Genomic DNA, 23,022 nt, shown 5'->3' with positions numbered 1-23,022 from the left:
GGCCCCATAGAAGTGAATGGGTTGCGTGAAAATCGCAAGCATCCGCAAGCAAGTGCGGATGCGGTGCGATTTTCACGCACGGTTGCTAGGAGACGATCGGGATGGAGACCCGATCATTATTATTTTCCCTTATAACATGGTTATAAGGGAAAATAATAGCATTCTGAATACAGAATGCATAGTAAAACAGCGCTGGAGGGGTTAAATTTTTTTTAAAAATAATTTAACTCACCTTAGTCCACTTGATTGCGTAGCCCGGCATCTGCTTCTGTCTCCTTTGTTGAATAGGACCTGTGGTGAGCATTAAGTACAGTTGCAGGACCTTTGATGACGTCACTCCGGTCATCACATTGTACGTCACATGATCTTTTACCATGGTGATGGATCATGTGATGACCGGAGTGACGTCATCAAAGGTCCTGGAATGAATGCTCACCACAGGTCCTGTTCAGCACAGAAGGAGACAGACGAGATGCCGGCAGCGCCAGCAAGTGGATTAAGGCGAGTTAAATTCTTTTATTATTATTTTTTAACCCCTCCCTATTGTACTATGCATTCTGTATTCAGAGTGCTATTATTTTCCCTTATAACCATGTTATAAGGGAAAATAATACAATCTACAGAACACCGATCCCAAGCCTGAACTTCTGTGAAGAAGTTCGGGTTTGGGTACCAAACAGGCGCGATTTTTCTCACGCGAGTGCAAAATGCATTACAATGTTTTGCACTCGTACGGAAAAATCGCGGGTGTTCCCGTAACGCACCCGCACATTTTCCCGCAATGCCCGTGTGAAAGAGGCCTAAAGGAGACAGAAGCAGATGCCGGGCTACGCGATCAAGTGGACTAAGGTGAGTTAAACTATCTTTTATTTTTTTTAACCCCTCCAGCGCTGTTTTACTATGCATTCTGTATTCAGAATGCTATTATTTTCCCTTATAACCATGTTATACAGCCCCATAGAAATGAATGGGTCAGTATTCAGTGTGGGTGCAATGCGTTCACCTCCCGCATCGCATCAGCGCGGAATACTCGCTCGTGTGAAAGGGGCCTTAGGGATTCCGTTATGGCTTCACCGTTATAACATGGTTATAACGGAAAATAACGGAACGCCCAGACAGAATGCAAAACGGAACCCTTTAAAAGGCATTCTGTTTGCTTTCCATCCTAATAGAAGTCTATGGGAAAGCATAATGATCTTTTACCATGGTGATGGATCATGTAAAGGACCATGTGATGACCGGAGTGACGTCACCACAGGTCCTTTTCCTGCACACAGCAAAAAAGAAGACAGAAGAGATGCCGGCTGCGCGAGCAAGTGGATTAAGGTGAGTTTAATTTATTTTATTTTATTTTTTAACCCCTCCACCCCTATTTTTACTATGCATTCTGTATTAAGAATGCTATTATTTTCCCTTATAACCATGTTATAAGGGAAAATAATACAATCTACAGAACACCGATCCCAAGCCCGAACTTCTGTGAAGAAGTTCTGGTTTGGGTACCAAACAGGCGCGATTTTTCTCACGCGAGTGCAAAATGCATTACAATGTTTTGCACTCGTACGGAAAAATCGCGGGTGTTCCCGTAACGCACCCGCACATTTTCCCGCAATGCCCGTGTGAAAGAGGCCTAAAGGAGACAGAAGCAGATGCCGGGCTACGCGATCAAGTGGACTAAGGTGAGTTAAACTATCTTTTATTTTTTTTAACCCCTCCAGCGCTGTTTTACTATGCATTCTGTATTCAGAATGCTATTATTTTCCCTTATAACCATGTTATACAGCCCCATAGAAATGAATGGGTCAGTATTCAGTGTGGGTGCAATGCGTTCACCTCCCGCATCGCATCAGCGCGGAATACTCGCTCGTGTGAAAGGGGCCTTAGGGATTCCGTTATGGCTTCACCGTTATAACATGGTTATAACGGAAAATAACGGAACGCCCAGACAGAATGCAAAACGGAACCCTTTAAAAGGCATTCTGTTTGCTTTCCATCCTAATAGAAGTCTATGGGAAAGCATAATGATCTTTTACCATGGTGATGGATCATGTAAAGGACCATGTGATGACCGGAGTGACGTCACCACAGGTCCTTTTCCTGCACACAGCAAAAAAGAAGACAGAAGAGATGCCGGCTGCGCGAGCAAGTGGATTAAGGTGAGTTTAATTTATTTTATTTTATTTTTTAACCCCTCCACCCCTATTTTTACTATGCATTCTGTATTAAGAATGCTATTATTTTCCCTTATAACCATGTTATAAGGGAAAATAATACAATCTACAGAACACCGATCCCAAGCCCGAACTTCTGTGAAGAAGTTCTGGTTTGGGTACCAAACAGGCGCGATTTTTCTCACGCGAGTGCAAAATGCATTACAATGTTTTGCACTCGTACGGAAAAATCGCGGGTGTTCCCGTAACGCACCCGCACATTTTCCCGCAATGCCCGTGTGAAAGAGGCCTAAAGGAGACAGAAGCAGATGCCGGGCTACGCGATCAAGTGGACTAAGGTGAGTTAAACTATCTTTTATTTTTTTTAACCCCTCCAGCGCTGTTTTACTATGCATTCTGTATTCAGAATGCTATTATTTTCCCTTATAACCATGTTATACAGCCCCATAGAAATGAATGGGTCAGTATTCAGTGTGGGTGCAATGCGTTCACCTCCCGCATCGCATCAGCGCGGAATACTCGCTCGTGTGAAAGGGGCCTTAGGGATTCCGTTATGGCTTCACCGTTATAACATGGTTATAACGGAAAATAACGGAACGCCCAGACAGAATGCAAAACGGAACCCTTTAAAAGGCATTCTGTTTGCTTTCCATCCTAATAGAAGTCTATGGGAAAGCATAATGATCTTTTACCATGGTGATGGATCATGTAAAGGACCATGTGATGACCGGAGTGACGTCACCACAGGTCCTTTTCCTGCACACAGCAAAAAAGAAGACAGAAGAGATGCCGGCTGCGCGAGCAAGTGGATTAAGGTGAGTTTAATTTATTTTATTTTATTTTTTAACCCCTCCACCCCTATTTTTACTATGCATTCTGTATTAAGAATGCTATTATTTTCCCTTATAACCATGTTATAAGGGAAAATAATACAATCTACAGAACACCGATCCCAAGCCCGAACTTCTGTGAAGAAGTTCTGGTTTGGGTACCAAACATGCCCGATTTTTCTCACGTGAGTGCAAAACGCATTACAATGTTTTGCACTCGCGCGGAAAAATTGTGCATGTTCCCGCAACGCACCCGCACCTTTTCCCGCAACGCCCGTGTGAAAGAGGCCTTATTCACGCATCAGCATTTTGCTTCAGTGATCATTGCATTAACCCTGGCATGGATCCTCCACCAAGTTATGATGTAATGGAAATATGTAGACCTCTTCTGTGGTTTGGTCCTACTCCTGGTTTTGGGCCACAAACACTGAGATATGAATAAGGGCTTAGGGTGGGTTTACACATTGCAGTTTTTGTCACAGTGAGGCCTCATGCACGCAACCGTTTCTGTATTTCAGTCCGCAAACAACGGATCCACAAAGTACAGATATTTTGAGTGTGCAATCCGTAGTTTTCTCATTCCCATCAATAGAAATGACAATTCTTGTCCGCAATTTGGACATGTCCTGCACCCATAGAAGAGTCTGCGTCCGTGTGCAATCTGTATATAGCACACTGATGAAAAATATGGTTGTCTGCATGAATCCTAAAATAGGAGAATACAGTCTACTGCTCTGTGTTATCAGCCATGCCAGGCGGGGGAGAGACTGACCGTGACAGGAGAATCCCACCATTTACTCCTATTTCAGGCTCAAAACCTGAATAAAATGGATCAGTTTCATTTAATACAACCCTATGCATCCCTTCATATGTGGTTGTATTAAATCGAAACGGAACAAACCGGATCCGGCATTAAAGTCATTGTAAGTCAATGGGTGATGGATGAAAAAAATCGGATCTGGCACCATTGACTTACATTGATTTGGTTTGTTCCGTTTTGCAGACCAGAGACAAGACGCAACAAAACATTACTGATGCATCCTGATCAGTTTTGTCCCCATTGACAATGAATGGGGACAAAACTGAACCGTTTTGGCCCGGTTTTGAGACCCTCTGCTGGATCTCAAAACCAGAAAGCCAAAACGCTGATGTGAATGTAGCCAAAGGGCTTATGCACACGACTATGGCTTCAGTCCGCATGAAATCTGCATGTTTTGCGTGTCGGATGCGGACCCATTCATTTCAACATGTCCATATATCACGGCCACACACAAAAATAGAACATGTTCTATTCTTGTCCGTTTTGCAGACAGGGGTAGGACAGTTCTACAGAGGGCAGGACGGTTCATTGCGGAACGCACACAGCCAGTATCCGTGTTTTGCTGATCCGCAATTTGAAGACTGCAAAAACGGCAGCGGCCGTGTGCATGAGCCCTAAGTCAGAAGAATACCATCTACTGCTCGCTGTCGTCAGCCAGTTCAGGCTGGGCAGAGGTCATCTTCTGGACTGGTAAAAGAAATCTAGTGTTCACTGTTATCTGCCATCTGACCAGGGAGAGGCTGATTTTAGGGTGAGGCTACACTGCGACTTTTTGTGGTGCGACTGATTGATTTTAACTATTTCATTACAGCTGCAGGCTTGTACATAGAAGCACTGCTTGTATATACAGCAGCCCATATCTCTGCTTCCTGGAGCCTGTATTATTTGAGCCCTGAATGTGGGGGTGTGTTCAGACTGGAGCATGCTCAGCAGATCCTGAGCAGCTGGAGAGTGAAAGTGAAAGTGCAGGGGCTGCTGTGTGACAGCTGTGGGGGCCACTACTGGAGTCTTCATCTATTCCCCATGCTGTGTACAGCCTGAAGACCACCGCGTACAGGGCCTGCAGTCAGTGGCCCCTTCAGGTGTGTATGTGTGAGTGGCTGGGGTCACCGTGTTACCTTCCTTCTCTTCTACATCTACGCTATTTTTACATTTGTTTCTTCATCGTCGCATTTGTTCAGTTTTGGAATCCTCCAGAAAGAAACGACCTGCAGATGTAGCAGAGCTGAACGTACCTGTCATTCTTCACATACCACATTCGGTTTACCTGCAGCTCCATTCACAGTGAATCCTGATATGATTGTACATACTCAGTACTGCTGCATCTGACATATCCAGCTCTGCTACACCGCTGTTAGGTGTGTGCGGATCTTTACTGCTCGTGGATGTTTATAACTATAACTGATTGATATATCCGGTGTGAATAGTAGAGGACAGAATACACCTTGGCTTTGTTTCCTTGGTTTAGTGTATTTTTAGTAATGGCTGCCCTTGTATGTCATCCCTGCATAGGACTGCTATACGGATGTATAACAGGTTAACTAGATGTGATAACTCACCACGTGTGTGTGTGTGTTAACTCTGCTACATCTGTACTTTCTTAGGACTGCTGTGAGCATGTAACCAGATGTCATTGCACAATTTAAAAGAGAAAGTATCATCTGCAGGAAACAAAATGGCCGACCGCCATTTTAAGTTCTGATGATGGCCACCCGTCACATCTAAAAATGACCAGATTACTGGCACTACTGCTTCACATTACACTGTGGCTGGTGGAAATCCCCAGGCCTGTCAGGCTGTAGCTATATGGCTTGGCGTGTTCTGCGGTCCTGCACGTGTTACCTGCGGTCTGTGCATGTAATGTAACACAGGATGAGGTCTCAGGCAAACACATCTGGGACATTGATGGCATATCGCTAGCATTTTTCATCATTGTCATATAGGTGATGTTCTACCCCTAGGACCCGCTCCAATCTCCAGAACGGGGCCCCTGAAGTGTACACTGCACATGTTCTCCATTCATCGCTATGGGAGTTAGAATAATGGCAGAGCAAGCGCGCTCGGCTGTTTTCAGGAGTCTCATAGCGGGGAATGGAGGGTGGCCATGCCTGCATTTCTCCTCTCACTTCGGGGCCTGTTCCAAAGCTTCATAGTCCCCCAACAGGTTTCCGCTAACTCCCTGTCATGCAGCAGGTGCCTGCTAAGAGGAGCCCCTCCGGAGCCAGTGATTGGCTGAGCGAGCATTTCCTGTGTATCAAGAAAGTAGTGGGAAGCAGCCTATAGTCACACAACATGAAAAAAAAGTCAGTTAGGGCTCATGCACAGTGAAGACATTTAGTAAAAAAATTCCACAGGCAGAAACCCCTTTAGAGCTCATGCACACGAACATATTTTTTTCTGTGTCCATTCCATTTTTTTACAGGTCCGTATACGGAACCATTCACTTTAATGGGTCCGCAAAAAATACGGATTCACTCCATGTCTATTCAATTTCCCTATGTCCGCATGTCCTATTCGTTTCCGTTTTGCGGACAAGGACAGGCATTGTTACAATTGATTCACAAAAAAATGGATGCAATACGGATGTACACGGATGTCATCCGTTTTTTTTGCTGATCCGTGTTTTGTGGATGTCATCCGTTTTTTTTTTTTCCGGATCTGTGTTTTGCGGACCGCAGAATACATACGGTCTTGTGCATGAGCCCTTAGGCTGCTTTCACACACAGTTCTTTTCTGGCATTTTTCTGCATGTTTGCACTTTTTGTCACTGTTTTGCTGTAAAACGCCCCAGATGTTAGCTGAATGTCTATAGGAAATATAAAACACTAAAAATCTGTCTAAAAAGTGGCACAATTTGGCACATCCAGGGGGAGATTTCTCTTAGGCATCGTCATAAATTGGGCGCATTCTCTGGCAGTCTGTGCGCCTAGACTGAAATCTACCGCAACTCGGAGATGCTGTCGATTTCAGTCTTTTTTAATTAGCAAACGATGATTTTCTAACATGTCAAAAGATGTGGATTGCCTGATAAATGAGAGTTTGATCGTGCAATCGGCGGCAGACTGTCAGATGATCGCTAACGAGTGATACTACTAATGCTCGTTAGCAATCGGACATGATTGCCTGCTGCCCAGATCACTCTATCTACACAATGCTTTTTTAGTTTTTTGCCTTTGCACTATGTGGCCTGAAGACCATCTTTGTAGAAATGTTGCTTTGTCTGTTCAGTACAAATTCTTCTTTGGTGATTTGCTCCCTACATGTAGAGGAAATTGATGAAACTTTCTAAGTTAAAGCTTAATGTTTTTTCCATGTTGAGTTTTGGTCTAAAATTGACTTTGCAGGTAATGTTCTTTGGTCGACATCCAGATTTTATTTTTTGAATTGCTGGGTTGTTCTTTCAGGTTCCAGTTTTATAACGTCATTAACATATGGTAGGGAAAGCGTCCATAAAGGTGAAGGTAACACATTACAATGACTCTTCTGTTTCGTCCTGGATCTTTATGCTTCTTATGGACATTTTGCACTGTGGCTAATGTAGCTGAGAATTTAGACAATTCGAAGGAAGCCTTCCCCTGGAAAGACCTCAGATTACCAAAACATGTCATCCCTTTGCACTATGACCTCTCCATACACCCGAATTTAACCACGCTCACGTTTGCTGGCCTTGCCAAAATTACAGTTCTTGTAATAGAGCAGACTCATTCTGTCATTCTACATGGCAAGAACCTGGTCATAACCAAGACAAGTGTGGAAAGACTAAAGGGGAGCAGGCTCGTACAACAAGATTTACACCTTCTGGAGAGTCCTGCAAGTGAACAGATTGCACTTCAAGCTGATGATCCATTGAGCCCTGGAGAAAACTATACTCTTCATATTACTTACAGCGCCAACCTATCTGACAGCTTCCATGGGTTTTATAAAGGCTCCTACAGGGCCCCAGATGGAGAGATCAGGTAACCTGCTGTTCAATATGGTTATTTTATATGATGACTGATGACCGAAGTAGATTCAAGAAGACCTTAAAGGGGGGTTTCCAGGATTTCTACAGTAGATCTGATTGCTAATTAACTGTTCAGGTGTAGCTCCGAAACGACACAGCTCTGTAGTGGAGGAGCTGGTTACTGGACCACTGGTCCGGAGCCGGAGCTACTTCTGAACAGCTGATTGTACGGGTGTCGGATACACATACATGTTTATGCAGATGTTAGAGACTTGATTTGTAAGATTACAACTTCCACCTATGTGAACATGTGCTGCTGTAAGGCAACCGCGCTGCCCTCACCCAGTGATCCTGAAGAAATATATTAGTGCCGTCCTCTTTATCCATGTGCTATCATAAAGGTCAGCCATGCTATTACTACAAGCATTATGAGTACTGGTATTGCTGTTATGCTAGATGATACTGTTTATCTGTCATACCATTACAACACTATGATATCTTTTTGCCAGGGTGCTTGCATCAACCCAGTTTGAGCCTACAGCAGCACGTATGGCCTTCCCATGTTTCGATGAGCCCGCCTATAAAGCCAGTTTTTCTATAAAAATACGAAGGGAAGCAAAACACAGTGCTGTGTCCAATATGCCCATCGTAAGTATGTTCTGCTACGTCAGCCATTCACAATAGGCATACACCGCGGCACGCTTCACCTGTTCTTCCCCTCTTGTTGTGTGTGTCTTCATTCTCCAGCAACACCATCCAAAATGCACTTCCTAAGGCCTTGTTCACATTTCCGTTGTTCACTGACGTGTACTCAGCAGGCGTACCATTGATTTTAATGGATCTGTTTACATATCAATATTTTTTTACGGATCATGTTGCGTCTGTATTTGGTCCGTTTTTAACTGAACACTAATAGGAGATACTTTGGAAATTAACTTTCAAATAACATTGTCCACCGAATACGGATTAAACACAGGGAGCAAAAAACAAACACACGAACCAAACACGGACATCTTCATGGGTGAAACACATACTGATTTTTCTCACAGACATCAAACAGACATGTGAACGAGGCCTAAGGCTATGGTTGTGGGCGGGCCGGCAGGACTGTCGCAATCATCATTTCCTACTCCTGTTTTTAGAAGCTGTCTTACATTTAGAACTGTCGGTGGATCTTCTGAAGTTATGTAGAGGCCTGCGCCTCTTCATAATTTGAACCACTGCCAGCTATGGGGCTTTAATAAGATCGGCATCTAAAACGCCAGTCTTAATAAATGTGCCCCATAGTGTAATTCTCATAGACTCCAAAGCTAATGCATTGAGGGCTATGAGAAAAGCAATCTAATGATTGTTTGTTATAGTTCACTGTAGGAACTATAAAAAAGTGTAAAAAAAAAGTTACAAAAAATATAAATATTCAATTCACCCACCCTTTCCCCTAAATGCAAATTAAAAAAATAAACATAATGGGCATCACAGTGTGCGAAAACGCCTGTACCATTAAAATATAAAAATATATTTATTCCATATGGCAAATGGTGAAACAGAAAAAAAAGTCAAAATGGCTGATTCCCCATTTTTTGGGGTTGCTTCATCTCCCACAAAAAAATTTATAAAAAGTGATAAAAAGTCATACACACCGCAAAATGGTATCCATGAAAAGTACAGATTTCCCTACAAACAATGCGCCCTCACACAGCTCCATACGCCTAAAATAAAAAAAAGGTATTGGGGTTCAGAGTATGGCGATGTAAAGAAAAAATATTTTTTTCCATTTAACAGGTCAGTTTTACCACATAGGAAACACTGTAAAAACAAACCCATAATACTGTGGCGGAATTTTTATTTTATTTTTTTCTAATTCCACACTATTTAGAATGTTTTTTTTCCCACTACATTGCTGGGTACAGCAAGTGTGCGGCTGAACAGGGTCCCAGTAGGTAAAAGGTCCCTACCTTAAAAGCAGCTAGAAATGTTATTACTGTCAAACAGAGGTAAGGTATGGAACTAATACATTTGCCGGCTCACAAGAGATACGGAAGGTGCATTACTCTGAGCTGTTGTAGACCTAGGGGTGCATAGAATTGTATGCTGTATCAGTCCACCCATATTCCTCTTGCAGTGACATTCACCTCTCCTTCATTGTTCTTTTTCCAGGTAAAGACTCTACATGTGGCCGATGGGCTTTTAGAAGACCACTTTGATGTCACGGTGAAGATGAGCACCTATCTTGTGGCTTTTATTGTTTCAGACTTCAAATCAATCAGTCAGATCACAAACCATGGAGTCAAGGTAAGGTTCCCAGAATATACACAAAATATACTTACACTGACCCCATCTTATCATTTCCCTAAGACAGTTTTCTGGCATCAAACCGTTACAAATTTGGTGCTGACCAAGCAAAAATTTGTGAATTTTTTTTGGGACATTTTTCCGAAAAGTGGGCGGAATTTACATTAATTATAGTTGAAATCTACACCAGCTCCCTCACTAGCAAAGATTTCGGTTCTTGCGGAGTGATCTGCACAGATGCGCCACAATTAAGAGATGTTTGCCTTTTAATAACTGTGGTGCATCTGACAGCAGCGGAGGGTAAATGAATACCGGCATAAAACACAGGTCTCAATAAAAGTCATCCTTTGTGGGATTTTTCTTTTCATTGTTAGGCACATGGCAAAAAATATTTTTCAAAGGAAATGATCTAAGGTGTCTTGCACGAAATACACACAATTAACAAATGATTTATAATAATTTGGGTTCTTTATGGACATATTTATGTTGCTTCATGCTCTATGACACTTGAAGTATAGAACAAAGGGTGTGTCATGAATGAAATGTCTCAGAATTTTGTTGCTCTACAATGTACATCTGTTCTGGCTATTGGTTCCCCGACCACTGCTCAAAGGTGAATGTGGCTCACAAGGTACAGAAGTTTGGGGTCCTCTGGTGTAGATAATTATAGCAAACATGCACAGCTTATACAGTAGTTCAAGAGTTTTATTGCAGTTTTTGAAGGAACGATTGAGTCTCCTCTTTTTGTACAAGCTTCACATGAACTGTCAGCTGACGGGACTGAGAAGTGATACTCTGCAAAAAGACTGACCCTGCAAACCTCTGTAGCTGAAAAACTGCTGAACATTTTTAATAAAGACCAATTGAAAAAATTATTTTTAGCCCAAAATGAGTAAAATGCTATCATGAAAAATTGCCCCAAAGGCTTCCACAGCATTTGTAGTATTTCGATACAGGGAACTTGGGCCTCTCTGTTTGGCACCTGCCTCCCTTATGCCCCTGGCCAGCTGGCTGATCTCTGTCATTTTTACAACATGTGCAGCCAGAATAAAGACATAATGTAGCTTGCACATAGTACAGTCGTGACCAAAAGTTTTGAGAATTACATAAATATTGGAAAAGTTGCTGCTTAAGTTTTTATAATAGCAATTTGCATATACTCCAGAATGTTATGAAGAGTGATCAGATGAATTGCATAGTCCTTCTTTGCCATGAAAATTAACTTAATCCCAAAAACAACTTTCCACTGCATTTCATTGCTGTCATTAAAGGACCTGCTGAGATCATTTCAGTAATCGTCTTGTTAACTCAGGTGAGAATGTGGACGAGCACAAGGCTGGAGATCATTATGTCAGGCTGATTGGGTTAAAATGGCAGACTTGACATGTTAAAAGGAGGGTGATGCTTGAAATCATTGTTCTTCCATTGTTAACCATGGTGACCTGCAAAGAAACGTGTGCAGCCATCATTGCATTGCATAAAAATGGCTTCACAGGCAAGGATATTGTGGCTACTAAGATTGCACCTCAATCAACAATTTATAGGATCATCAAGAACTTCAAGGAAAGAGGTTCAATTCTTGTTAAGAAGGCTTCAGGGCGTCCAAGAAAGTCCAGCAAGCGCCAGGATCGTCTCCTAAAGAGGATTCAGCTGCGGGATCGGAGTGCCACCAGTGCAGAGCTTGCTCAGGAATGGCAGTAGGCAGGTGTGAGCGCATCTGCACGCACAGTGAGGCGAAGACTTTTGGAAGATGGCCTGGTGTCAAGAAGGGCAGCAAAGAAGCCACTTCTCTCCAAAAAAAACATCAGGGACAGATTGATCTTCTGCAGAAAGTATGGTGAATGGACTGCTGAGGACTGGGGCAAAGTCATATTCTCAGATGAAGCCTCTTTCCGATTGTTTGGGGCATCTGGAAAAAGGCTTGTCCGGAGAAGAAAAGGTGAGCACTACCATCAGTCCTGTGTCATGCCAACAGTAAAGCATCCTGAGACCATTCATGTGTGGGGTTGCTTCTCATCCAAGGGTGTGGGCTCACTCACAATTTTGCCCAAAAACACAGCCATGAATAAAGAATGGTACCAAAACACTCTCCTACAGCAACTTCTTCCAACAATCCAACAACAGTTTGGTGAAGAACAATGCATTTTCCAGCACGATGGAGCACCGTGCCATAAGGCAAAAGTGATAACTAAGTGGCTCGGGGACCAAAATGTTCACATTTTTGGTCCATGGCCTGAAAACTCCCCAGATCTTAATCCCATTGAGAACTTGTGGTCAATCCTCAAGAGGCGGGTGGACAAACAAAAACCCACTAATTCTGACAAACTCCAAGAAGTGATTATGAAAGAATGGGTTGCTATCAGTCAGGAATTGGCCCAGAAGTTGATTGAGAGCATGCCTAGTCGAATTGCAGAGGTCCTGAAAAAGAAGGGCCAACACTGCAAATACTGACTCTTTGCATAAATGTCATGTAATTTTCGATAAAAGCCTTTGAAACGTATGAAGTGCGTGTAATTATATTTCACTACATCACAGAAACAACTGAAACAAAGATCTAAAAGCAGTTTAGCAGCAAACTTTGTGAAAACTAATATTTGTGTCATTCTCAAAACTTTTGCCACGACTGTATATTCATGGCATGGATGCCTCCTTCCATCTTTAAAGGGGTTATCCCATGATTACCGGAAATATAGAAAATTAAAAAATCAGACATCATATAGGACATGACAATCTCTTTTTAACAAAGCTAGAACCAGCCATGTACCTCACATGGATCCAGAGATCTCCTAATTTATTCCTCTGCTAGATTTATATCAAACTGACAGCTCAGGGGGCGTGTCCATGCTCTCCCTATCACAGCTCAGGAGCCAGTTGAAGGATGAAACTGAGCATGTGCGGCCATCTCAGTGAGCAGGTCAAATAAATAAGAAAAGAACAAACAGCAGGTGGCGCTATACAGATACATTTTATGGAATAACTCACTGGCTATACTAAATGTTTAATTACATGCAATTACTAAAGTATTCAGATCCAGGTGCTGGTTTGAAAACTGTAGAATATTTTTCATGGTACAACCCCTTTAATGAAAGAGAGTTCATTGATCTGAATCTGCTCTTATTAATATCATGATGGTTTCCATGCTTTCATTTTAGATATCTGTCTATACTGTTCCACACAAGATAGATCAGGCTGTGTACGCCTTACAAGCAGCAGTAAAACTTCTGGACTTTTATGAGGAATATTTCCGTATACCATACCCTTTGCCAAAACAAGGTATTGTATAATTGACTGACTGATGCTTTTCAGGATGTTTTTTTTTTTAATGCCTTTCTAATGGCTTTGACTACATTCTTATAGATCTTGCGGCAATTCCTGACTTTCAGTCTGGTGCGATGGAAAACTGGGGGCTAACGACTTATAGGGAGTCCGCATTGTTATATGATCCCAAGACATCTACGGCCTCCAATAAACTTTGGATTACAATGGTCATTGCTCATGAGCTGGCTCACCAGGTTAGTAGAGTGCAATCCGAATTACCTTTACGCCTTAAATATGCCTTTTGATGTCAACTTTCCATTCTTCTGAAATACGTATGTGGTACTCTATAACTATTGCTAAAAATACTTGATGTCATTCCACATGTATCATGTACACCACTCTCAATACTATGCAGAACTCGACAAGGGGAAAACCCTGACTCACTAGAGCTGATCCAGGCAGCTTTGCCATGCAAAGGCAACCCAGCGATCCCATGATTACAGCGTTCCTGGGCAACAACGCAAAACCTGTTTTAGGGTCCGCCAATCATCACACTTAATTGATAAAACTGGTCTTCTTATGTAGGGCACAGAGACCTTTTAGAACCCCTCAGGCTTCAGGGACTGATGCAACCACAACCTCTTCACTCCCTATAGTCTCCTGAATGTCAGGTCATATGGAGGCAGAGACATTGTTATAGTCTACAGTCACCCAACACGGAAGGTTAGTTCGTAGTCCGCAACCACTGAAACACGTCTGCTTTTCTTTTTAGTGGTTTGGAAACCTGGTGACGATGGAGTGGTGGAATGATCTGTGGCTGAATGAAGGATTTGCGAAGTTCATGGAGTATATTTCTGTCAACATTACTTATCCAGAGCTGCAAGTTGTAAGTTTATTTTTCTATGGCTTATTTAATTGGGTTGGGCCAACTTTAGTTCTATTCTCACAATAGGGCATAACTAAGTGATCGGTGGATGGGTCTGACCAATGGAATCCCCGCCGATCCCGAAAACGGGGGTCCTGTTCCTCCTTCCTGATGGGGTGGCATGCCGAGCATTCTCCCTGCTACTCCATTCATTCTCTATGGGACTGCTGGATATAGCTGAGTACTGTATTCTGCTGTTTCCGAAAACTTTGCTAAAAATCTTTTGAAATATAATTATTAAATATTCACCTCCCTTTTATTTATCATGTAAAAGAAATCAATAAAAAAAACAAGATAATTGTTGTTTTCACCACCTCCAAAAATGTCTGAACTGTTAAAATAAAAAAAGTTATTGGTATCATATATTTTACCACTTGAATGCCCTAAAAACATACCCATAAAAACCCCACAAAACATGTTTTTTTCCTATTCCCCTCCACATTTTAAATTGTGATTTATTTATTTAAATTTTTTATTTTTTTTTGCAGTTTCTAAAGACATTATATGGAACATTAAATGGTGACATTAAAAATACAACAAAAAAAAGCTCTTATACAGCAAAGTTGTTTGGAAAAATTAAATGTTATAGCTCTTGGAAGGTGATGATGAAAATACAAAAACATCACTGACAAAATTGGCTTGGACCTTAGGGATTGAAGAGATTTTCCAGGTTATAGGTATTCTTAGGATAGATCATCAATATCAGATTGGTGGCTGTGGCACCCCGACCGGTTAGCTGTTTGCAGCTGGCACAGGAACTAACACAGAGAAAGGAACCAGAAGCACAGCTCCGTCCTCTGTATGATGGCCATACAGGGTTACTGCAGCTCAGCTAACATTCACTTACATCCTGGATGGCGGTACACGGTAACTCTAACAGGATAATACTTTTGTCAGAAACCCAGTTTCACATTCAAATACTGTAGAACTATGTGGCAGATTTATTAAGACTGGCGTTTTAGACGCCGGCCCTAATAACCCCTATATCTGGTGGTGGATCGGCTGGCGTTATAAAGAGGCGCAGGCGTCTACATAACTTCGACGGATCCACTGCCGCTTCTAAATAAAAGTCGGCTTCCTTGCTGTCTTACATTTAGACCATTTTCTACACCTAAAACAGGTGTAGAAAATGGTAAATGAGACGGGCCTTCCGGCCTGACCCCTTTCCCGCCCAATCCATGCCCACCTTATTAGACCTGGCGTGAGCGGGGAGAAGTCCCCGCTATGTTTTCTCAAATGACCCCCTATATGTTTTATCAATTTTTGGGGATTTTAGCTACATAGATGTAAGTTTGGATGCAACTGCTGAGCTGTTTTTCTTCTACAGGATGACAAATTTCTAGACAAATGTTTTAGTGCCATGGAAGTAGACTCGTTAAACTCTTCCCATGCAGTGTCCACCCCTGTGGAGAATCCTGAACAGATACTAGAGATGTTTGATGAGGTCTCCTATGATAAGGTAACATATCATCATCATTCATTGTATTACATCATAAACATCGTTTGGGTGCAGTTTTTTTGCCTCTCATCTGCGGCGAGCTGATCTGGCTGCCTGATATGACATGCAACGGTTTGTATCCGGTCAAAACCCGGCATTTATGCTGTAAAGTGGCTCGTTCCTGTTAGTCAATAGGGATCCAGTGATGATCTGTAGAATTCGACAATGCCGGAAAAGTTCACCAGATATGTGAATGTGGCCTAAGTCATAGCATTCAGACTAAGTTACTTATTGTACATGTCCATGCTTTCCTGATGTCCGTGATGCCCCTGCTCTGTACCGTATATCACTTACCAATGAGCACTGACAAGTGAAATAAAAGAAAATAGTTGTGAGTATTTATGTGCATAAGCTATGTGGTCTACTATACCTCCTCCTATCTTCTGTGTATTAGGCTACATGCACACGAACGTTGTTTGTTTCCGTGTCCGTTTCCGTTATTTTTTTTGCAGATAGGATGCAGACCCATTCATTTCAATGGGTCCGCAAAAAATGCGGACAGCACACCATGTGCTATCCGCATCCGTATGTCCGTTCTGTAGCCCCGCAAAAAAAAATAACATGTCCTATTCTTGTCCGTTTTAGGCATTGTTACAATGGATCCCCGAAAAAAAACGGATGCCATCCGTTTTTTTTTTTGCAGATCCGCAATTTGCGGATCGCAAAACACATACGGTCGTGTGCATGTAGCCTTACTGTAATGGTTATGTAGAAAGGTTGTCTCAGTTTAGTCTGGACTGCAGATAAGGTGACCTGCCTTCTGCACTCATGTATGGTCCAAAGGAATGGCCAAAGAGCTGCCATTAATTCCAATGTCTTTTTTACAGGGTGCTTGCATTTTGAACATGTTGCAGGACTACATGGGTTCAGAAAGTTTTGAAGCCGGTATTATACATTACTTACGACGTTTTAGCTATCGCAATGCAAAGAATGAAGACCTGTGGGACAGCATGACAGATGTAAGTTCACTTGGTATAGAAGTAAAGCTTGGTTGATAATGTTCTTTTGGTGGCACCATTAAACATGTTTATTCATATCTGTTTGCATCCATTAGATCTGTCCTTCAGAAGACAGCGCCAGTGGTAACAATGAGAAAAGAGGATTCTGCAGAAAAGGGCAAGAAAAATCTGTATGTAAAATGTGTTTATTGCCAGTGATTCTACAATAATGTCACAATGTATTCTCATACAGAAGCACATCTGTACTATGTAATCCACTGCCCACCCACAGCAAGTTGCCAGAACCACAATATGGCGGCCCTTGATAGGGCTGGGATTTCTAGGATGTCTGGTTATTCCTAGTGTTTTCTGACTGATGATATTCTATTTGTTTCCTACAGCACTGGACAGAAGATAGTATCATTGATGTAAGGGCTATGATGAATACATGGACACTACAGAAAGGTTTTCCATTAGTTACTGTGACAGTAAAAGGAAAGTACATCCACGTACACCAAGAGCATTATCAGAAAGGTGCTAGAGATGCTGAATCTGCAGGGTAAGTTGTATAGTAAAACGGCACTCGGATAACATTGCTGGTGCTTTAAATGAATTATCCATTTGTGTAAGTAAAGCTTAAAAGAATTGTCCGAACCGGACAGCCCCTTCTTACAGTGAAATCTGCAAGTCCGATTTCTATAACCCCTAACTAACAGTTGTGGTCACTGGAGCAAGCTGTGTCCATATGTGTCCCCTGAGCTGACGCTTGGGAAATGTAATATTACATGGCATCTATTCATATGAGTAGGTGAGCTGAGGGAGGTCCCGAGTAAGGCCTCACACACACGACCATATTTTGTATCCATGTCAGATCCACATTTTTGCGGATTGCACATGAACCTATTCATTTCAATGGGTCCGGAAAAAAAAACAAAAAAACAGCCCACACACGGATCTGTGTGCTGTCTGCATCTGTATGTCCTTTCCGCAAAAAGATAGAACATGTCCTCTTCTTGGCTACAAAATGCGAACTACGGACGCAACACCGATGTCACGCGGACCTCATCCGTGTTTTGCAGATCCATGTCTTGCGGACTTCAAAACAGATATAGTCGTGTGCATGAGGCCTAATTGCCATATTTTGTGTTGGTTTGTTAATGGTTAATCTATACAGTTAGTATATAGTTGTCTGTTCTGTGGAATGGTGAGTAAGCAGGTTTTGTATAGAAAAGTGTGGAAACTCTATGAAGTGTTACATGGTAGCTGCAGATCCACTTTTCCCGGCAAACTTGCAACACACAATCTCCTCTCCAGGAGTCTGTAGAAGATCTGAGGTGTTCTTCAGTAGGGTCTTCAAACTAAAAAGCTGTCCTTCTTTATTTAGAACCGAAACGGAAATAAGGTGATCATCCCTGACTTTTTTCCTCTAGTTCCCACCATTCTGTTAACCACCATGTTCCCATCATGTCAGTTCTGCATAAACTGAAGACATTACTGAGCAGCTCTCCAAGGTCCCACAGAAATGTGTACATATTTCCCCTTTCGTATTAGTTGGTGATAGCAGTCTGTGTTTGAGTTATGTCAGAATTTTTGGGGATTGGCTGAAGTTATCTCCTCCAATAAATCCTAAACAAGCATTTAGAGAAAAATTCACAGATAAAGTTTTTAGTTAGTTTTTGCTGTCATGTGACCAGTACTGAAGTCTATGCCAATTATGTTACAATATGTATTATAAGATTATTTCATTTTGTATTATACTGTTTTAACCTCATTGTATTTTGCTGCATATTACTATAGGTTGTTATGGCATATTCCATTGACCTACATCACCAATAAATCAAATGCAGTTCAAAGATTTTTGCTAAAAACTAAGAAAGGTATGTAATACAAGGTAATATACAGTCAATAGTAGAGGTTTATGAAACCTAATACACCAATAAAATGACACATGCCAAATTTCATGTGTCTGTGAAGGTTCTCATTTATCCAGGTCATAGTATATCTGTAAAGAATAAATCAAGGCAACTGGACTTACTGTAGATTTCTTGAAAATGTTTCACTCGTTCTTCCAACGAGCTTTCTCAATTCTGAGTGACTGTACAAGAATTCTCTGGGAATAAATATGTAACTGAATCAACATCTGGTAATTATACCCAGCATGGGGTTAGAGGTCATTATACCCAGCATGGGGTCAAAGGTGTGGATTCCATTATCCTAATTGGAGTCAGTAGGTGATAATGACCTCCCAGAAAAAGGTGTCAAGACAGCATTGTATGTGGCAGACAATAGATGTCTAACCCCCCCGCCTCTATTCAAGCTTGGCTTCTCCATTTTTACGTAGATGGCCTCCTTTACACCTCGTTTGTTCCAATCGGCCTCCTTATCCAAAACACGTACTTGTCTTCAAAGGTGTGACCTGTTTCTTTTAGATGTAAGTACACGGCTGAATCTTGACAGGAGGTTTTGGCTCTTCTATGCTGAGCCTACTGACTCCAATTAGGATAATGGAATCAACACCTTTGACCCCATGCTGGGTATAATGACCTTTGACCCCATGCTGGGTATAATTACAAGATGTTGATTCAGTTACATATTTATTCCCAGAGAATTCTTGTACAGTCACTCAGAATTGAGAAAGCTCGTTGGAAGAACGAGTGAAACGTTTTAAAGAAATCTACAGTAAGTCAAGTTGCCTTGATTTATTCTTTACAGATACAAATTTCATGTGTTGTGAAAAAAATACTAAAAAAGGAGAGCTGCTTAGAGGAGTCCTGAAACGTGGCAACATTTTATTAAGAATATACTCCATTCTCTTGGAGCTAAATAGACTGGTGTACGTTTAATAAAATGGTTGTCTAATGGCTTCTTACACGTTGAACTGTATGGGGTAGTACTATGACTCCCATATTGTACCTCCTGATTTCTTATGGAGACACATAGGGGGTCATTTATTAAGCTGAAAGAGAGGAGCGTCATAAAAGGATTTACTATTTGACGCTCCTCTCTGTCTTTTGACTACTCGCCTGTCAGTCTTCTCACAGAGGCTATTTATATTTCGCTTGTGGCGTCCTCCTTCAATTCTGCCCAAAATCCCTGAAGAAGCCAGATTAGCTGGCGAAACATGTCGGGGGGCAGTTTTAGGTTTTAGTAATCTGTCTGCCCGTGTCCTTGGGTCTGAAAAATACAGCATGTTTGCATAATAGAGCATTTTATCAATAGGAAGTTTAGGCTCCAATGTGAGTCGTGACTTAACTGGCCACCAGTGAACCGTTGGCAGTACCTATGTGATTAAGCAGGGAGAGTGCACATCCCTGCCATTAGCAATCAAATACAAAGACCTCAGACATTGGACACAAGGCACAGCCTAATTTTAATATCTTTTTGTTTAGCTCACAATGAATTGAGTTTTAACGCGTTTAAATAAAAGTTATATTTTATTAATATGTAAACATGTATTTGGGTCAAGTTAGGCACTGAGCCTGTATGGCTTATTTTGTGTATTAAGTTCCATGGGGTACAGCATTCATGGAGATATTCTCCCCTAGAAACATTGCTTCTTGGGAGGAATACCTCTGTGATTCTGTGCTATACATGGACACCATACTAATGTGACTAATGGAGGTGAGTCAAATATGTCATACCTTGTGTGCTATTTTACTAAGTTTGGTACAATTTTACATTATTTCCTTTTGTATTTATGCAACCTATGGACACTGGATAAATTGCTAAATCTTCCCCACTGTTTGACCATTAAAATATGATTAATCCCCTTACAGTCACAGTGAAATGACCAAAACTATCCCAAAAGTACCACTTTTTAAAAAAAATATTGGGTCACATATCATCAATATCAGATCGGCGTGGTCCAACACCCGGCACCCCCGCCAATCAGCTGATTGAAGAGCGGGCTGCACTCCGTGCGAACGCAGCCTTCCCTTCATTGTTTACCTGCTCATCCTCACAACAGCAGCGGTGAGCAGTGTAACTACACCTAAGCCGTCCCGTTCATTTCAAGGAGACGGGTCGTTCCTATTCAAGTGTATAGGAAGGAGCCGTCCCATTGAACTGAATAGGACAGCTTCTTGTAATTACACTGCTCACTGCTGCGATGTCGACAGCGAGCAGGTAAACAGAAGGGAAGGCTGCGCTCACACGGCTGGGGGTGCTAGGTGTCGGACCAATCTGATATTGATAACCTATCCTGAGGATAACTTGGACAACCCATTTAAATGGTTAGTCATAACTTTTTTTTATATATATATATATATATATATATATATATATATATATTTTTTTTTTTTTTTACTTTAGTCAGTGAGGTTAGGAGGAAAATGTTGGTTGCATTCAATTAATTGTATAAAGTTCGGAAGATAAACCCTGTTTCTGACAGTTTTTCTTTTTTACTAGAAACATAGAAACATAGAAACATAGAATGTGTCGGCAGATAAGAACCATTTGGCCCATCTAGACTGCCAAATATACTGAATACTATGAATAGCCCCCGGCCCTATCTTATATGAAGGATGGCCTTGTGCCTATCCCATGCATGCTTAAACTCCTTCACTGTATTTGCAGCTACCACTTCTGCAGGAAGGCTATTCCATGCATCCACTACTCTCTCAGTAAAGTAATACTTCCTTATATTACTTTTAAACCTTTGCCCCTCTAATTTAAAACTGTGTCCTCTTGTGGTAGTTTTTCTTCTTTTAAATATGCTCTCTTCCTTTACCGAGTTGATTCCCTTTATGTATTTAAAAGTTTCTATCATATCCCCTCTGTCTCTTCTTTCTTCCAAGCTATACATATTAAGGTCCTTCATTATTCATTATTATTTTTTTATTGTACAGGGTAGAGTGAATATAGAGAAACCAAATATATGTTGAGACCAAGCACATAAAAGGGGGAAGATGACATAAGGGTACAGATGCTTTCACCATGATCCTTTCCAAAAATGACATTTTTAATGTAATTTAAAAAAAAAATGTAAAAATTGTAAAATGCTCAGCTCTCCCTGCACTTAAAAATGTTTACTAGAAACATATTAGAAACTTGCAGAACTATTCATTTATTCAGTGGTTAAAATGTATTTATATAAAACTGGAAACTGAGCCCTAATTTCAGTACGTAAACAGATCCACAAAATACGGATACCTTCCATGTGCACGCTGCACTTTTCTTACACGGATGGAGTAGGACATGATCAGTAATTATGCAAAAATATGTGTGCATGGCCCCTTAGGAATGAATGGGTCAGTGTGCTCTCCGCAAAAAATATGGTCGTGTGCATGAGCCCTAATATATCTGTTCAGTGGAGAAAGAAGCCAAATCCTTACAGGAGGAAGTTTTAGAGCCAGGACAGGAAGTACCTGTAGAATACGTGGAGTGACTTCAATAAATTATATCCAGAAAACCATCCATCCGGTTCTGTTTTGTATAAAAAATTACATAGAATATTCACATAGGCTGTTAGTATGTGATAAAAAAATATGTAATGGTGGTGTCCTGGTAAATTGTTTGCTTCTAGATATGCTGGTCCTGTCTGAAGAAGTTGAATGGATCAAGTTCAATGTGGGAATGAATGGCTACTACATTGTCCATTATGAAGATGAAGGCTGGGATGCTATGATAAAACTTTTGAAGGAGAATCACACTGCAATTAGCAGCAATGACCGGGCCAATCTCATTAACAATGCATTCCAACTTGTGAGGTAAGTAGACACTACTGACAGTGGCGTACATGGAGAAGTAAGGGCCCCATAGCAAGGATCAAACCAGGCCCCCCACACAGGACAGAAGGTTTTCTGCCTAAACCCTTTTCAATGACCCTGGGGCTATTTTCCCCACTGCCTCTTTTGCTAAAAGTTGTTCCTTTTAGAGGGTAGAGTCCTGACCAAGTTTTCACCTCCAGTAGAAGAGGAGATAATCCCAACTAAGACTGGGCCCCCTCTTGTTTTGGGCCCCATAGCAGTCGCATGGTCTGCCGCTATGGTAGTTACGCCCCTGGCTACTGAGAACATACCTCCTGTAATCTCTAGACTGTGTAACTATAGGCAGCATAGGAGCTGCTACCTATAGCAGAACACCCTGTGAGCCAGCCATAGTTGTTGCACTTACTGGCTGTCGACTACAGGTGAGCAGGAGCTTCACTACCTCCATTCAGAAGGTATTTTCTAGAAAGAAGGAACCTTTGTACAGCAGAACCTATATTACTGAACATTTTTTCCTTCCCATAGATAATAGATATGAATTAAGCTTATATTAGACCTGCAGATCGTCGCTAACGTTAGAGATGATCTGGCAGTGTAAAGGTACTGCCGATTACCCGATGAACGAGCAAACACATCGCC

General features: G+C 41.6%; 1 protein-coding gene across 1 annotated transcript in view; it reads left to right on the top strand.

The window, feature by feature from the left end:
* Positions 1-4,748: 4,748 nt before the first annotated feature.
* ERAP1 (endoplasmic reticulum aminopeptidase 1) overlaps positions 4,749-23,022 on the top strand; it is a 33,966-nt gene continuing 15,692 nt past the window's right edge. The window contains exons 1-13 of the mRNA XM_040421569.1: positions 4,749-4,903; positions 7,226-7,777; positions 8,274-8,412; positions 9,922-10,056; positions 13,209-13,329; positions 13,414-13,568; positions 14,087-14,200; positions 15,567-15,698; positions 16,565-16,696; positions 16,792-16,866; positions 17,077-17,234; positions 18,473-18,552; positions 22,200-22,383. Of these exons, the coding sequence (XP_040277503.1) occupies positions 7,296-7,777; positions 8,274-8,412; positions 9,922-10,056; positions 13,209-13,329; positions 13,414-13,568; positions 14,087-14,200; positions 15,567-15,698; positions 16,565-16,696; positions 16,792-16,866; positions 17,077-17,234; positions 18,473-18,552; positions 22,200-22,383 (1,907 nt within the window). The 5' untranslated portion in view covers positions 4,749-4,903; positions 7,226-7,295. The remainder of the gene's footprint in view (positions 4,904-7,225; positions 7,778-8,273; positions 8,413-9,921; positions 10,057-13,208; positions 13,330-13,413; positions 13,569-14,086; positions 14,201-15,566; positions 15,699-16,564; positions 16,697-16,791; positions 16,867-17,076; positions 17,235-18,472; positions 18,553-22,199; positions 22,384-23,022) is intronic.

This window comes from Bufo bufo, chromosome 2, assembly GCF_905171765.1.
Source record: "Bufo bufo chromosome 2, aBufBuf1.1, whole genome shotgun sequence".
Classification (NCBI taxonomy): Eukaryota; Metazoa; Chordata; class Amphibia; order Anura; family Bufonidae; genus Bufo; species Bufo bufo.
The sequence above is the reverse complement of the archived record's forward strand: the minus strand, read 5'-3'. Positions and strand labels throughout refer to the sequence as shown.